This window comes from Myotis brandtii, unplaced genomic scaffold, assembly GCF_000412655.1.
Source record: "Myotis brandtii unplaced genomic scaffold, ASM41265v1 scaffold230, whole genome shotgun sequence".
NCBI lineage: Eukaryota > Metazoa > Chordata > Mammalia > Chiroptera > Vespertilionidae > Myotis > Myotis brandtii.
The window spans coordinates 8,630,215-8,648,247 of NW_005358650.1; the positions used below are offsets into that span (position 1 = coordinate 8,630,215).

The 18,033-nt window shown below is 35.1% G+C and overlaps 1 protein-coding gene across 4 annotated transcripts in view; it reads left to right on the forward strand.

Moving 5' to 3' along the window:
• Positions 1 to 1,032: 1,032 nt before the first annotated feature.
• The window catches only part of YTHDC2 (YTH domain containing 2), a 62,941-nt gene continuing 45,940 nt past the window's right edge, over positions 1,033 to 18,033 (forward strand). For 3 of the 4 annotated variants that reach the window (XM_005866468.2, XM_014539912.1, XM_014539911.1), the window contains exons 1-7: positions 1,034 to 1,149; positions 5,191 to 5,387; positions 7,427 to 7,626; positions 9,972 to 10,138; positions 11,785 to 11,887; positions 12,741 to 12,897; positions 16,007 to 16,114. In XM_005866468.2, the coding sequence (XP_005866530.1) occupies positions 1,061 to 1,149; positions 5,191 to 5,387; positions 7,427 to 7,626; positions 9,972 to 10,138; positions 11,785 to 11,887; positions 12,741 to 12,897; positions 16,007 to 16,114 (1,021 nt within the window). In that variant the 5' untranslated portion in view covers positions 1,034 to 1,060. Of the gene's footprint in view, positions 1,150 to 5,190; positions 5,388 to 7,426; positions 7,627 to 9,971; positions 10,139 to 11,784; positions 11,888 to 12,740; positions 12,898 to 16,006; positions 16,115 to 18,033 lie in introns of all 4 variants that reach the window. The other variant, XM_014539913.1, reaches the window with a different exon arrangement.

Sequence of the window (18,033 nt, forward strand, 5' to 3'; positions counted from 1 at the left end):
AGACCCGGCCCAGCCTCCGGGGGCTGTGAAGGGCCGCCGGGCATCCTGCTGAGGGCTGCGTGCGGGCGCTACTGTAGCCTCAGGTGACAAATCCGGGTGCCCTGCGGCCGGAGGCGCTTCTTCCCCCACCAGGGAGAGGCTGTTCGCAGCTGCGGGCGGCTGAGCCACGGTGTTGAACTCCTGATAAGCCCCTACATTTTTTATTTTTTTTAAGGAAGCTGTGGTACGTTTAAGCCACACAAGAAGAGCAGAAGGAAATCAGAAATCAGACAAATAAAGGCACTGGCAATATGTAGTGCCTTGGTTAAATCCTAGAAGCATCACGCTAAACACTTGAAAAAAAAAAAAAAAGAAACCTGTTTTGGCCTGGGAAACGGCTTGCGCACCTGTTGGGGTTGGAGAGCTGCTTGCCTGGCTCCACACGGCGCAGACCCAGCCGCCGGCCTCTGGCGATACGTCCAGGGTATGGAGGCTCCCCCGGGTGTGCTGGCCTCCATAGGGGGCCCCTCACTCTGGAGGCTTACAGTTCCCGACCGGGAATGACCTGCACAGCGTGGTTCTGAACTTACTGTCAGCAGAGGTGCAGCCTCAGCAATAAAGAGCAGCAGATCTGTTGTGAGCTGGGGAAATAGGAAGTCTGTACAGTTTTGAAGGCAAAAGAAAATATGCCTTCAAGGTGTTTGATGCCGAGCATTCATAATGCTTGAGCATCATTAACCATGGCAGGAAATGAACATTTTGTTAGTTAAGCAAGTGAGGACGAAGTTAAAGTCGTAAAATGTCTTCATGGGTCATCATACCAACGCAAGCTTCTAGCATAAATAAGTAGAATCTTTGGTGAACCATTAGAATTCTTTACACACTTGGATTTAATTTTCATTACTATAACTGTGGTAGACATTCAGTAGCTATTGAATATCTACTTTTCACATAAAATATAATTTGATTATATGCATATATGATCTTTTCATATTTTATATCTATGTAAGCATATTGAAGCATCTTGAAAGAAAATTACTTGTCCCCAAATGGTACTTTGTGTGTCTTTTCCCTTCTAGAAATGGAATTTCCTTCTTCTTTGACCAGTACCGAACGAGCCTTTATTCATCGATTGAGTCAGTCTCTTGGTTTGGTCTCTAAAAGTAAAGGGTAAGCTGATAACTTTTCTTATTTAAAGAAAATTATTTACCAAGAAAAGAACAATTATTCTGACTACATTTAAATAGTACTGTTCTAGATTCACATTCTTAATTATATTGTATGTAGATAAACTGATTCATGTCTGTACCAAACATAAGCTCTTTCCTTTTCCTTCAATCCCTCCTTTTTTTGTTTTCCCTAGGGGCAAAAAAAAGAGTAAACTTTAAGATGTAAGAAAAAATAGTTTAAATTTGAAGTTGATTACTTGAGAGAAATATTTTATTTCATTGAAACTAAATCTTTTTTTTTAAAAGAATGGATGGACTAAACGTAATAAGTATAATTATTTACAGAATTTCTCTTTTAATGTTACAGTACTGTAATGGTAAGCCTTAGAACACATTGACTTTTTTTCTTACTAAATCAAGAATCTGATGATTAGAACTGATTAAGTAAAATGGAACAGGAGGAAACAGTACATATTTTTTGAGAGTCACTGAACCATAGTGGGGAAAGGTCATTTGAGCTATCCAAATTGAAGAGCTTTGAAATTCTGTGGAACTATTTCATTTTGAGACTAAGGGTGGTGCGATTGCCGTATAGCAGAGCTTCTCAATATTGGAGCAATTGGCATTTTGGACTGGGTAATTCTTGATTTTGGAGGTTTTTTGGGTTTTTTTTTGCAATGTGGAATGTTTAAGCCTTACACCTATACATACCAGACAACTTCCTCCCCAGTTGTAACAACCAAAAACGCCTCTAGACATTGCTAAAATGTTTCCTGGAGAGCAAAATTGCCCCTGGGTGGGAACCATGGGAGGTGGGCATAAAATTTGAGCTTACTCACTTTTAGGTTAAACAATACTTTATTAAGTAAATATATTAATAAATAAATAGTAGGAAGATTCTAAGGTGAAATTAGCTGATGTAGGTATGTCTTGCATATGAATGTCCACAACAGGTGACAGATTACTGACAGGGGATTTAGCTTAGGTGAATGTGCATTTTGAACATCACTGAGGCCAATGCTGGAACAATGGCTAGGATCCTAAGCACCCCCATATTAGAGTCCTCTGGATAGGTAAAATACTGCACTTGGAAATAAAAATGGAATGTAGGGGCATAATCCGTTGTCTAAAAACACCTGGATCAGTATGTTTTGAGATTCAGGTTTTTCTGATTTTAGAAAGGTGTTAGGGAATAATTTTAATATGTTATATAATACCCCTAATAAGGTGTAGGCGTCACCTTCAATCACATTAATATTTCTACTGAAAAATGTATGATTTTTCACACTAAAATAAATAAAGACTGGAAATAGCCTCATGTTAATTTAATCAGGCTTTGCTGCCAGTTGAAGTTGCTGCACTTACAAAAATCTTTCAGAACTGTTTGGGTTTAAGATTTGCAGATAAGAGCTGGTGAGCCTGCATTAGAAAACATGTTATAAATGCACAGTTCTGCAGTTACACCATTTCTGTGGTTAAATGGGAACTGAATTCTGAACAATTAACTTAGAAATGACAATTACAAATTGCTCTTAGAAAAGCAGTCCATTTGAATAGATTGCCTCTACTTCTGTTCAGTAGTGTGATCATTTAAGGCAGTGGTTCTCAACCTGTGGGTCGCGACCCTTTTGGGGGTTGAACGACCCTTTCTCAGGATGCCTAAGACCATCGGAAAATACATATATAATTACATATTGTTTTTGTGATTAATCACTATGCTTTAATTATGTTCAATTTGTAACAATGAAATTGGGGGTCACCACAACATGAGGAACTGTATTAAAGGGTCGCAGCATTAGGAAGTTTGAGAACCACTGATTTAAGGGATGGCCTAGAAATGGAGAAAACATCTGGGAAAGGGGAGAGCAAGAAAGAAGTTATCAGGACAAAAAGGGATAAGAAACACTGAAGAGACAGGAAAGGAAAACATGCTAAGGGAATTTCAAAGACAGGAAAAAAGGAAAACAGATGCTAAGGGAAGCAAGACAACCCTGCCTACTAATCCAGGCCCTAATAGCAATATCCAATGTTCCACAATACCTCTTATGAAATTCCCTAGCACTTTTGCTTCCCTTTTTATCTTTTAACAAATGTAGTACAATGTTTATCTAGTGGTCCTTGTGCTCTTCAAATGCCTTTCCTTTTCACACATATAAAGAACTAAATCACTTTGAATGTACTTAACTCTTTTATTTTCATTTATTTGAGAATTTGTGCCTGACTTACATTTCATGGGCTTTTCAGTTCAACCTTGAGTAAAGTTTTTTTTTAACCTCTTAGCATTAACTTCATTAATTTAGGAAGTTCATTTTTCTGCTTTTTAAATGTTGTGCCTGGTATTATTATCCCTGGTATTATTATTACTTGAGAGAGAACCTGGTGTAGAGGAAAGGTCAGGAAACCTTGATTTTACTCCCGGTCTCTCACTGCCTTATTCTCTAGCTTTGGTCATGTCTTTAAACTTTAAAGGTCTATATTTTTTAAGGCTTTTTTTTTTTAAATGTAAAATATGAAGGTGTAAATTTCTTTGTTTTAGTTAAGATTCTGTGATTCTGTGATAGTTTATTTTGAGTTTCTTCTAAGGTTTAAAAAAATAGATTCTAGGTTTACTGTGTGAAAATTTATAATTTTTTTCTGATCACTTTTTTTTAAATCTCCCTTCTTTTAAAAAATTGAAAGATCTTTTCATCTATCTGCCTAACAAAAGTATAAATTAAGGAGATATGAAATTAAGCATTTACTGGGCATTGAATGCTTGTGTATTATTTTTTTAGAGACATTAGTTTCTTGGTGGCTGTGAGCTTTTTAAGCAGTCATTTTAGAGTTTGGTTCTTTAGCTGATCTTTTAAACTGTTTACAGATTTGGAAAGTGGGGAATAGTGATGCAGATGGTTGTATTTGAATATCTTAAATAGTCAGTAACATGCTATATAAATGTTATATAATTGATGAACTGATTCTTAAAATTGCATAAATTTGATTAGTTATAATATCTTTTTTTTTTTTTTTTAAAGAAAGAAGGCATTGAAATGCCAATACTTCATCATAGCATGTATTGGTTACTTTTACCTTTTATTTTATTTATTTATTTTTAAGTATATTTTTATCGATTTCAGAGAGGAAGGGAAAGGTAGAGAGAGATAGAAATATCAATGATGAAAGAGAATCACTGATTGGCTGCCTTCTGCAGGCCCCCCACTGGGGATTGGGCCCATAACCCAGGCATGTATCCTGCCCAGGAATTGAACCATTACCTGATAGATTCTCATCCACTGAACCACGTTGTCCAGGCTATTTTTACCCTTTAAAGTTAGGATGTTTTTTATCTGTAATTTCCATACATTTATTTTTATACTTAAAAATTGCATATGGGGCTTGCATTTTATTACTTTTAAAAGTTCATTTGAATTTCAGTTATCTAGCATTTTTTCCCACATCTTGTAGCATTGCCTTATATATGAAGGCTAGTATCAGAAGCTTTGAAATTTTTTTTTCCCCCAGTATGCATTTGAAAATTCTTATCAATAATGTTGATTTATGCTTTTTTGGGGGGCCCAACCACTAAAGTTGGCTTTCTTAACAGGTCTTCATGAGAGTGTGACATTACCAGCATACTGTGGAGACATTCAGTGGGATATGTTAGTCTGCACAGTGAACCATAACTTTTTTATTATCACTTTTAGATTCTGTTGTTCAGATTGTCCCCCCCTCCCCCCATGCTTCCCAGCATGCATGAATTAATTGTTGTCATACACCATGAAGTCCGCTAGGACAAACTTTAACACTTGTGGGTAAGTAAGCCATTTTCACTAATTTAAAATTGGATTTGCAGCATTTTGAAATTTTAATTGAAAGTGGTCTTGTGGTCACTTTAGCACCATAGCCCTCTTTAATTGAGTTTTTGGGATTTTCAGCATCTTTTCCCAAATCATTTTGATTTTTTTCAGTGTTTTGCTTGACATGTATTTTCTAAGTAGGCATACATCATATGTGAACGAATTGACTATATATAGTAAATAAATGATTTTTATTTAATATTCAGAAAGGGAGCAAATAGATACCTAACTGTGAAGAAGAAAGATGGATCAGAAACAGCTCATGCAATGATGACCTGTAATTTGACTCATAATACAAAACATGCTGTTAGGAGCCTAATTCAAAGATTTCCCGTCACCAATAAAGAACGTACTGAACTTCTGCCTAAAACAGAAAGAGGAAATGTGTTTGCAGTTGAAGCTGGTATGTATTTTCTGGGGAGCTTCTGTGTTTATCCTATTATTTGATGACCTTTTTCCATTTTAAATTTATTTTTAAAAACTAAGATGAAGTAAGATTTCCCAGTGTGAATAGCTTATTGAAATTATTAAAACTTATAAAAATTTTGGAATGAAATGCAGTGTTAAGGCATGTCATGAAGTTAAACAAGTTTTCTTTTTAAGTGTCATAGTAATAGCTACCATTTATTGAACATTTACTCTGTGCTAGGCAGTATACTAAACTCTCTATACAGGGCCTCATAGCAACTCTTGCAAGGTAGGAATTTCCCCTATCTCATAGGTGAATAAATGGGTTCAGAGAAGTTAAATAGTTTGTTCAAGGCCATTCAACCAGCCAATAAACTGCAGAGCTGGGATTTGACTACATGGTCTAGACTTTCCTATATTATGCTGCTGTGACATGCTAATGAGTGAGATTTGGAATTGAGTTTTAGCTTCTGATAAGAGACAGGACAGAATGTTCAGAAAATTAATTTGTTGAAAGGTAGATAATATATTTAGGTTATAAAATTAAGTGGCATTTTCACTGTTTAAAAAAATAACTTCCCTAGTGAGAAAATTATTTATTACCTGAAGTGACAGAATGTGCATAATTTTCAGTCTGTTGGAGTAGGTTTGCAGAATCCAGAAAACACATGGTACTAGATATCAAGGAATTTAAGTTTAAATACACACATGCAAAATATTTTTAATTGTGTGAAGAATATAAATACATCATGGCTCTATTTTATTCCTGTCTGTTTAAGTGTAGAAGTTGGCCAAAATACTCAATTAGGAAATTTGATAAGCATTAGAGCCTTATATTCTATACTAGAGGCCGGATGCACGAAATTCGTGCAAGAGTAGGCTTCCTTCCCCTGGCTGCTGGCACCGGCTTCCCCTGGGACCCAGGCTTCCCTCCGGCTGCCGCAGGCACCTGGGACCTGGGCTTCCCTTGCAGCCCCGGCTTTGTCTGGAAGGTCGTCTGGAAGGACATCCAGCCTAATTAGCATATTATGCTTTTATTATTATAGATTATTATAGATAATAAAACTCTAATATGCAAATCAACCGAACAGCAGAACAACCACCGCTATGATGCGCACTGACCACCAGGGGGCAGACGCTCAACGCAGAAGCTGCCCCCTGGTGGTCAGTTCACTCCCACAGGGGGAGCGCCGCTCAGCCAGAAGCCGGGGTCACAGCTGGAAAGCACAGTGGTGGGGTGGGAGCCTCTCCCGTCTCCAAGGCAATGCTAAGGAGCAGCAAGCCCGGCTCATGGCTGGCGAGTGTAGCGGTGGTGGTGGGAGCCTCTCTTGCCTCTGCTGCAGGCGGGCGGTAAGGAGTGAAGGCCCCAGACTGCAAGAGCCCCAGATTGCTAGAGGGATGTCTGACTGCCAGGTTAGGCCCAATCCCCAGGGGTCGGGCCTAAGATGGCAGGCAGACATCCCCCGATGGGTCCCGGACTGTGAGAGGGTACAGGCGGGCTGAGGGGGATGCCCCCCCCCTCCAGTGCACAAATCTCATGCACCGGGCCTCTAGTTTATACATATTATTCTATTTGGTCACATAATCTTACATGTTTAACTTAAACATACAGGGTATTTTTTTCATGATGTGTTTTCACATTGGACTTGGTAAATATAATTCACATTGTTTCCTACTATAATATTTCCTAATTTTCTATGTTATTGATAGAAACAAGCCTGAAAATAATTTTAAGATATCAAATCATGCTTTATTATTAATGGCTATTGAATGATTGATTTTTGTTTATTTGTAAACATTATGCATCAGAAATACTTTCGAGAAATTTCTTTTCTAAATAATACTGAAATTTGTAACGTATTCTCTAAGAATAGTAAGTATAGGAGTACAACAGTTGAGGCCTTGCTTGCAAACTTTATATGGACTGAGTAGAGAAGAAACACTTGAATGAAATTACATTAGAAATTACTTATTTTGTTTTTAACACATTTTTTAATGTTGATTATAAATGTATTTTTTTATTCATTTTCAAAGAAAACCGGGAAATGAGCAAGACAAGTGGGCGACTCAACAATGGCATACCTCAGATTCCAGTGAAAAGAGGAGAATCCGAATTTGATTCTTTCAGGCAGTCTTTGCCAGTGTTTGAGAAACAAGAAGAAATTGTTAAAATAATTAAAGAAAATAAAGTAGTTTTGATTGTAGGAGAAACTGGGTCTGGAAAGACTACACAGGTTTGTTTCCCTGTTGTGTATAGCAGAAAAAATATTTTATCCCATATACAGTTTTATACAGTAAACCCTTGATTTTTCAGACCTTTATTTAACAGACCTCAGGTTTAACAGACAAAATTTCCAGTCTGTGTCATATGTGAAAATTAACACCCTGTTAATTTTTAAATGCTTTTAACTAAGATTTGCTTATAATTAACTTAACAGGTTATTTTTTGTTGTTGTTGTTATTAGTTACTGTTATTTTTTAAAAAAATATATTTTATTGGTTTTTTACAGAGAGGAAGGGAGAGGAATAGAGAGTTAGAAACATCAATGAGAGAGAAACATCGATCAGCTGCCTCCTGCACATCTCCTACTGGGGATGTGCCTGCAACCAAGGTACATGCCCTTGACTGGAATCGAACCTGGGACCCTTCGGTCCACAGGCTGACGCTCTATCCACTGAGCCAAACCGGTTAGGGCTTACAGTCAAATCTATCAATATTTTTTAAGGTCTTTTGCCATGCTAAGAAAGGCATTTCCTACTCCAAGATTAAGCATAGGGAATACAGTCAAGTAAATTGCAGTAACTGTGTGGTGATAGATGGTTACTGGACTTCTTGTGGTGATCACTTTGTAAGATATATAAATGCCAAATCACTGTGTTGTACACCTGAAACTAATATATTATCTTATGTCATTCCAGAATGAAAAAAACAAACATTTTCCTATAATTATTTTTTCTTAATATTTTTTTATTTATAGTTTTAAAATCCATCTGGAATTTATTTTATCATATCAGGTAGAAAACTTACTTTTTCCCTCATGTTAATATCTAGTTGTTCCAATATAATTTGTAATTATCTTTTTTTCCCTTATTTAAGATAATACTTTTGATCAAATACTAAGTTTCTATAGTCCGTGAACCAATTTCTAGAATTTTTGTTATGTGTATTTAGTTGTATTTTTGCACTAGGATCTCACCTTTTGCTTTTTGTAGCTTTATAGTATGTAAAACAACATTCCTCTTCAATATATTTTCTTTTAAAATATTTCTTAGCTGTGTATATGCATGCTTCTGGGTAAAATAGTCGTTTAAAAAAATCCCAGAGGCTAAGATATGTATGAAAAGATGCTCTCACTCATAGTTAAAGAAATGAAATCAGAACAATTGTATTTTTCAATTATCAGATTGGCAGAAATTTAAAAATGATCAATATCCAATATTTGCATAGGTGTTGGGAAAACAGCATCTTCTGCTTTATTGATAGTATAAATTGTTTTGGAGGGAAATTTACAGTTTTTCTGTTCAAATTTAATTTATATTCTCTGACTATAAAAGCATGTGAAGATAGATATTCAGTGCAGCACTGGTAATAGCAAGGAACAACATCAATAATAACAAGTCCAAAAACCTAGAAATTATTTAAGTGTAGTTATATTTGTTAAATTATAGCACATCCATAGGATAGGATATACAGTTATCAAAGTGGATTAGGTAATCTGATATGTTAAGTGAAATCTACAAATTACAAAATTGTGTAAGTAATCACTTTGTATGAATAAAAACCAGCTTATATACACAAATATGCTAAATTGTGTAAACATTTTTTTCCCTGAAAGAGTTCATAAGAAACTTAACAGTAGTTATTTTTTTGGAGAGGACTAGTGGTAGTGGAAGGGGTAGGAAGACTTACTTTGACTTTTGAATATTTCTGACCTGGTTGAATTTAATTATAGAAAAGTATTTACAATCCTGGTATTAGGCTATTTTTTTATGCTTTTCACTATTAAAAACCCCAGTGGAATTTTGATTGTCGTTTCATTGACTTTATAGCATAATTTGAGAGAATTGACATTTTTGTAATTATTCCCATTCAGGAATATGCCATTTATTTATATATTCAGATCTTTTATGCTTTTCATTAGTGTTTTAATAATCTTTGTATAAGCGTTAACTATTTCTTTTTTTATATATTTGATTATTTTTATCATGTAGATTCATGAATATTTATTTTATATATGGTTTATAATTAATTAGTTTAAATTTTTTTACTCAACTCTCCCAGATTTGGCCAGTAAGTACTCCTTCCACTTGGTTCCTGTGTCCTTTTGGCATGACTCCACATCACTTTTTTACCACTTCCTTACTTCCTAGCACTGCAAGATGTTTCAAGTTGATCTTGAACAAGATCTTTTTAAATCACATTCTAGCCGATTATTAGCAATTACATGAAAGTTGTTGATTTTATGATTATTTTATATTTGGACATGTTACAGAATTTTTTTAGTTTTAATAGTGTTTCACTGGATTTTCTGGATATATAATTATGTCATTTTATAACACTTTAAAACTTGTATTTCAGATTCCTCAGTTCCTATTAGATGATTGCTTTAAAAATGGTATCCCTTGCCGAATATTTTGTACTCAACCAAGACGATTAGCAGCTATTGCTGTGGCTGAAAGAGTTGCTGCAGAGAGAAGAGAAAGGATTGGTCAAACAATTGGGTATCAGATACGATTAGAAAGCAGGTAAAGATAATTCTTCACTAGCCTATCTCTTATCATTCTTAGAAAAGATAAATGTCTATGTTTCACTGAATATGGAGAATGTGTTAGTTGAAAAGTTAGATGATTATTTATTCCAAGTAGTAATAATTCTATGACAGATCATTGAGGTTATGTCTAAACTTAGCGAGATTTTAATAAATAAATAGTTGAGAAAGGGTTTGGGCCATAGATACAAATTGGAATTTCATAGTTTTATGATCAAGTACAAGTTATTTCACCTCTTTGAGTCTCAGTTTTCTCATCTGTAAAATAGGGCTAATAAAGGCATTTAGAGTACGTTGATGTGAAATTTATAGTAAGTACTCAGTAAATGTTAGAGACTGAATTTAATATTGTTAGTCAGTATTAGTAGTACTTTCTTCATCAATAGTACTATTTCTGTGCTCTAATAGTTTGGATATGGTGGTTTAAAAAGCTGATCCCTTTTATGATATACTTTTGTCCCCAAGCAAAAAGTACAGGGTGTCTCCAAAAAATTTATGCACACTTTGAATGATTATAAAGTCAATGTTTATACAGTTTATTTTCAAAATTTTAAAGAATTTACAGAAATGAATACATTTTTTTGTCAATGCCTATTTTCAAACTGATGACCATTCTGGTCCAGGCTTTACTGATAATGTGAAGCAATGGAATTGCAAACATCAAGAATCATATTGTTTGGTGTTTGTGTGCCCTCATTTCGTCAATTGTTGCCGGTTTTGTACCATAAACTTTACCTTTATGAATCTCCATTAAAAAAAAGTCTAGCGGCACTTTAGGATAAATTTTCTTTGCTCAAAACGTAGTCTGGCTTCACTCATTATCACATATCACCTAAAAAAGAGTGAAAATTAAGTAGCTATCAGCTGTTAAAGTGTGTATACATTTTTTGGGGACATCCTATATTTAAGGTCTTTTAAAAAATCTGCTTATGGCTTTTTTTTTTTAATATATTTTATTGATTTTTTACAGAGAGGAAGGGAGAGGGATAGAGAGTTAGAAACATCGATGAAAGAGAAACATCGATCAGCTGCCTCCTGCACACTCCCTACTGGGGATGTGCCCGCAACCAAGGTACATGCCCTTGACCGGAATCAAACCTGGGACCCTTGAGTCCGCAGGCCGACGCTCTATCCACTGAGCCAAACCGGTTAGGGCTGCTTATGGCTTTTTAACAAAATAATCATTTAATTAATAAAAGGCTGTTAGTAATAAAAATTTTGTGAGATTGTCAGGCATAAAATAAATATTTCACATAACTTTGCTAATAAAGCATATATACAGTATTATATTACTTAAAGAATATTTTTATTGATTTTAGAGAAGAAGTGAGAGGGAGAGAGATATAGAAACATCACTGATGAGAGAAAATCATTGATCAGCTGCCTCCTGCATGCCCCTTCCTGGGGATCAAGCCTGCAACCTGGGCATGTGCCTGACTGGGAATCAAACTGTGACCTCTTGGTTCATAGGTCAACACTCAACCACTGAGCCACACCAGTCGGGCTATTAGTTACTTAAAGTAACATTTGTTGAAGTACATATGAGACTAGCATTTAATGTGATCATGGTTTAATTACATATAATGCTTGTAATTGTGCATGTTATTTTGATTTTTTAAAAAGGGTTTCTCCTAAGACACTTCTGACATTTTGCACTAATGGGGTATTGCTTCGAACTTTGATGGCAGGAGATAGTACATTGTCAGCTGTGACACATGTTATTGTGGTAAGAATATTGCTGAATTTACCATAAATTTCCATAAAATTTAAATACATAATTACATTTTTAGAATAGGCTATAAGTGAGAACCAATTTGTTTTTGTTTGAACAGGCTACTATAATCAAGTTACTTTTTATTTTATACAATTATTAGAAATACATATTTTATATTTAAGCTATTATCAGATTTTATAAGAAAATAAAATAAGTAGATAGTTTTTTAAAAAGTGCTTTTTTATGTATGAAAACTATACTTGCATGCATTTACATAGAGCTCTCTAGAATGGTGAACGTTTTCTTTTCTCTGAATGCTTAGTCATCTGATTCCTCCTTTAATATATATTTACCAGCCTTAGGGCATACTTTACAGTCATTTAACTTCATGGTGAAGCTGCTAAATTAACTAGCTGCTAATGAAGAAAGTAGATGAATTATCACCCTATTAAAGAGTTATAAGCTTTTATCCTGTTTGTATAAAAAGAAGTAGATTGAATTTTATAAACTTGTAATAAGCAGCTTTTGTAAACTTATTGGTTCTGTGTATTCAAACCAAAGGATGCACCTGAGTCCTGATGCTAACAGATTTTGTATATTATATTAAAAGAACATTAAATTAGACTGTACTAATTCAGAGTTTATTTTAGTTTGTGTGGTTTTATATTCTGTGAAAAACAACAACCTATATTAGGTTATTAAAGTCTACTTCTGAATTGTCCATAATACAAAATTTTCACTAATACTGGTTGGCCTTGTCCACAGTCAATTTGAATTAGTGTAAAACCTAGCAGTTCCATTATTGTAAAGACTTAGTCATCTATAATTTTTAACTATTCCATGGTTTTATTTTTGTTTACTGCAGGATGAAGTACATGAAAGAGATCGATTTAGTGATTTTTTACTTACAAAGTTAAGAGATTTGTTGCAAAAGCATCCAACTTTGAAACTAATTCTTTCTAGTGCTGCCTTGGATGTAAATCTCTTTATAAGATATTTTGGAAGTTGTCCAGTGATATATAGTAAGTTAAATTATAAGATTTCTTTTAGCATTTGTACAAAAGAATGCTTTTTGGCATGATTATATTTATTGTAATCAGAATTGGGAAATGTTCTGAAGTAGAGAGTATCCATTTCTGTTTCCTTTGAGATATGCTTAATTAGTCATTGCTCTATTATTTATCCTTTTCCATCTACAACTCTTTGCTGTTGTGTTGTGAGGCCAATTCTCTAGTATTAAAAGGAAATATTCTTTATTTTGGCCCTGTATTCCCCTTTAAATTCTATCCTATAGCTTCCCCTTTATTGCCAGACTCCTTGAAAGAATAGACTACATTCCCTTGTTTACTTCTGAACATGCTGTCACTTAACTTTTGTCCTTGTCCTTTAATCAAAACTGGTTTTGCCACCAGTTAAAAAATTATTAAATTTATCCTCAAAATTAGAAAAAGTTGTATGTGTTTACCTCAATGATATAGTGCAAACATATATAGGAAGAAGTTCACAGTTGCTCCTGTCCTCTTATTCCATGTTCTACTTTCCCAAGATTAATTGATGTTAAAGCTTAGTGTCTATCCTTTTTCACCTTGTCTATCTCATATATGCAAATCTACACATATATATCATGTTTACAGAAATTGGTTTTACAAAAATGAGCACATACATTATTTTGCAGTTTGCTTTATTCATATGACAGTACATTGTGAACAGTCCTTCAGATCAGCGGTCCTGGATGTAGTTCATTATTTTAAGCAGCTGTTTAATATTTTATAATATGAATGTACAATGATTTATTTAACTATTTCTTTATTTTTTGATATTCAGATTGGTTTTAGATCCTCCTTTCCCCCACAATAAACAGTGTTGTAATGAGCATTCTTATATGTATATCCTTATATACTGGTGCTCTTATTTCTAAGGATAGGTTCCTGAAAATGAACTTGTTGAGTAAAAGAATATATTTTTAATTTTAACAGATTTTTCAATTTTACTTTCTCAAAAGCCTGAAATTATTTAAATTTCTGTAGTGTATAGGGCTGTTTATTTGTATATTCTTACCAGTATTGTTTTGACACTAATTTAATTGCCAGGCCTATGGTTCATATTTTACACAAAAATCTTAATTACATTTTCTTTAGTATTTTTCATGGTTGGCCCCCTTTTTGTGTGTGTGTGTGTGTGTGTGTGAAATGCTCTGGTCCCATAATTTATTTGACAAAACTGCCTTCTGAAACTCAATTACATTATAGTTTGCACTTTCTTTTGTGGTCTCCTTTGTGGGTTTATTCTTTTACAATAGTACTTAAATGTTGGTATTATGGTTATTCCCTTGATCTGTTTTCTTTTCCTTATACACCTTCACTTCCTTTCTTTTCTTTGTTTTTCCTCTTCTTTTCTGCTCTATGCTACACTCTATGAGGTACTGGAGATGCACAGTTAGTGTCTCTAGAAGTTCTCAATGCCCTTCTACCTTTTTATTTTTACTTATTTATTTATTTATTTTAATGAGTTTTTTAGAAATTTTTTGTATTGATTTCAGAGAGGAAGGGAAAGGGAGAGAGAGAGAAACATTAATGATGAGAGAAAATCATTGATCGGCTGCCTCCTGCACACCCCCCACTGGGGATTGAGCCTGCAATCTGGGCACGTGCCTTTGGCCGGAATCGAACCTGGGACTCTTCAGTGTGCAGGCCGATGCTCTATCTACCGAGCCAAACAGACTAGGGCTACTTTCATTTTTAGACCGATGACTCTTGAATCTTTATTTCCAATTCAGACTCTTTTCCCCAATTCAGACTGTTCTCTAGAGCTTTGGTCTTAGATATCTTATAAACAGCTTACTTCTAATATGACCCGAACTGAATACTTAATAGTTCTACAAAAATCTTTTCTTATGTTGCCTGTTTTGATTAATTATACCATTGACCTTGTCACCTAAGTCACAAATCTGTATATTTTTCTTTTCATAATATTCTTGGATGATAAGGCACATGAAATATATGCATCTGCTAATTGGAAGCTAATTTTGGCACCTCACAATTGACATGTCTAAAACTAAACCCCAACTTCCACCAGCTAACTAACCCGTTCCTTTTTCAGTTTTCCTTGTTACATCAAGGAATAACCTCATCATCTATCCAGTTTTGTAAGCCAGCAATCTAAGAGCTATGATTGACTTTTCCTTATCATTCCTCCATATCCAATCAAATGATGAGTTCTGTGGGTTTTACTTTCTGTCTCTCAAGTCTCTTTTTTTCCATTTTTACTATCACCAACCTCATTCAAGTTGTTCTCTTTTACCTGAACTATTGGAATAACTTCTACCTGCTCTGTTCCATCCACTCTGCTCTTTTTTAAATCCATTCTCCATGGTGCAATCAGAACGGTCTTTTCTGAACTGGAATTCGATGATGTTGAACACTCTCCTGAGCTTAAAACTTTGAATGACCATTACTTCAAGATAAATACCTAAATCCTTAATAAGACTTATCTATTTCTCCTGCCTCATCTTGAACTACAATCCTCTCTCAACTCCCCCTCTCCTACTATGTTCTAGTTAGCTTGAAACTAGTTTGGTCTTTTCATATCCTTTCCCACAATGGGCTCTTTGCATGTGCTATATTTCCCCACATAGCTTAGTTATTTTGTTTACCCATTCTCTTGGTCCTCATTTTCTCAGTGAGGATGCTTTTCTTAACTCAGTAACACGCCCCCCCCCCCCACATTAGATATTTGTCATGACATCTTGTATTTCTCTTTGATAACACTTGTCACAACTCTATTTTAAAATTTACATTCTGGGTTATTGGATTAATGTCTGTCTCCTCTGCTAGCTTGCAAGCTTCAAGAGATCAGGAGGTAGCTCTGTTTCTGCTTACCATTTGTATTACTGGTGCCTAGCATGATGCCAAACACATAAGTAGAGAGTAAACATTGGAAAAAATAAGCATATGAACAGTTTTCTAAAATAAAGATCACAGTTATATTTAAAGGACAATATCATGAGGATCACTTGACCTATAGAATTGCTTTTGGATTTTACACTCAACGTTTGTTAACTTGGGAATCTCATGGTTTTATGTGAATTATCTCTGAGATGCAATAACTACTTTTTTAATGTATGTTATTTAGTACAGGGAAGACCATTTGAAGTAAAAGAAATGTTTCTGGAAGATATTTTAAGAACTACTGGATATACAAATAAAGAAATGTTAAAATACAAAAAGGAAAAACAGCGAGGTAAGCATTTTTATTTCTTATCCCCCCCCCCCCCCCCCCCCCCCCCAGAAGGGAGGGAGGGGGGAAGGGGAGAGAGAGAGAGAGGGAGAGAGAGAGAGAAAGAGAGAGAGAGGGAGAGAGAGAGAAACATCAACATGAGAGACACATCGATTGGTTGCCACCTGCATGTGCCATGACTGGGATGAGGATCAAACCTGCAATCCCGGTACATGCCCTTGACCAGTAATCGAACCTGAGATTCTGGTGCTCAGGCCAGTGCTCTAACCACTGAGCAAACAATGGCAAGGGTGGGAGGTTAGCTTTTTATCAAACACATATAAAAAGAAAATTACTGTTCCTATTGACTTTTTAGAATACTCCAGTATTATACTATGGAGGTACAAGGACACTTGAAAGTGTTTGTCTTGTATATAATTGTGTAATATATTAGAACAGTCCCAAATATACCTTTTACAATATGGTTTATGTCCAGAAGTTATAATCTATAGTGAGGAATTGCCAGTATGGTGAATACCATGGAGAAAAGGGGGTAGGGAAAGGTAGAAGAGGATAAAAGGAGGATAAATGGTGATGGAAAGAGACTTGATTTGGATGGTGAATACACAATACAGTATACAGATAATGTATTATAGAATTGTACACCTGAAACCTATATAATTTTATTAACCAATGCTACCCCAATAAATTCAATTTTTTAAAAATTAATTAACAAGAAAGGGAATACCGGAATTAAGGAGGTTGTGTGCGTCTATATCCAAAGATTCAACCACTGCCCTGGCTGGTGTGGCTCAGTTGGTTTGGCATTCCATGCACTGAAAGGTTGCTTGTTGCCAGATTGATTCCCAGCCAGAATGCATGCCAGGGTTGCAAGCTAGATCCCCTGTAGGGACATGCAGGAGGCAGCCAGTTGATGTTTCGCTCTCACATTGATGTTTCCCTGTCCGTCCCTCTCCATTTCTCTCTCTCTAAAAAGAAATCAATAAAAATATTTTAAGGAAAAGATTCAACCACTGTTTGAAGGAGGGAGAAGAGTATGATATGCCACAGCATATCTCAGGACAAGAGTAGGGAGTGGGTGGGAGGGAACTCATCTTTGATACAAATGTCAAGGTTTTCAAATCTTGATATTGTTATGAATTGCTTCTATTCTTTGATTTTAGCATTATTTGCCTATTAATACATTTCTTATGACATATCTCAGATTTTGAATTAGGATTAGACTCTCTTTATTTACTTTCACCTACATTATTCATGATGGAAGATTTGGCTTAAAGCTTTGATTCTGTTGTTTTGTCTGTATGACCTTGGATAAATAACTTTGGATTTTCCACTTGATAAAGCTGTTAGCAATACTTATTTCACAGTGCGGTGCTAAATCACTACTGTGTAAATTATAAAACTTCTAGATCTTGAAACTTTTGAACATGAAAGTTGTATAGAACTTGTATCTCAAACAACTAGCATGGTGGCAGAAGTTCAATAAATTGTTTTCTACAAAGCGCTATATGAATATCTATCATTGATTTAAACAGTATTTATTGTATGGCTAAAATACTGTTCTTTGAATTATGGATATAGAAGTAAATATTTTACTAATAGATGAATAGATAAGGTTTTAAAGCAGTTTCATGTGTCTTTATGATTCAGCATAACACATTTCATTAAATGTTGCTAATTAATATATTTTAAAAAAATAATCCTATCTAATAAAAGACAAAAAGGGTAATTGACTGTACCTTCGCTATGCTTCCCATTGGCTTATCAGGGCGATATGAAAATTAACTGCCAAGAAAGATGGCGGTTAACCGCCAACAAAGATGGTGGTTAATTTGCATACGTAGGCGCCAAGCAACGGAGCGAAGCTGGCTGGCCCCGGGCAGGAGCAGCGAGCGAAGGCCGGCATGGTGAGCGAAGAGCAA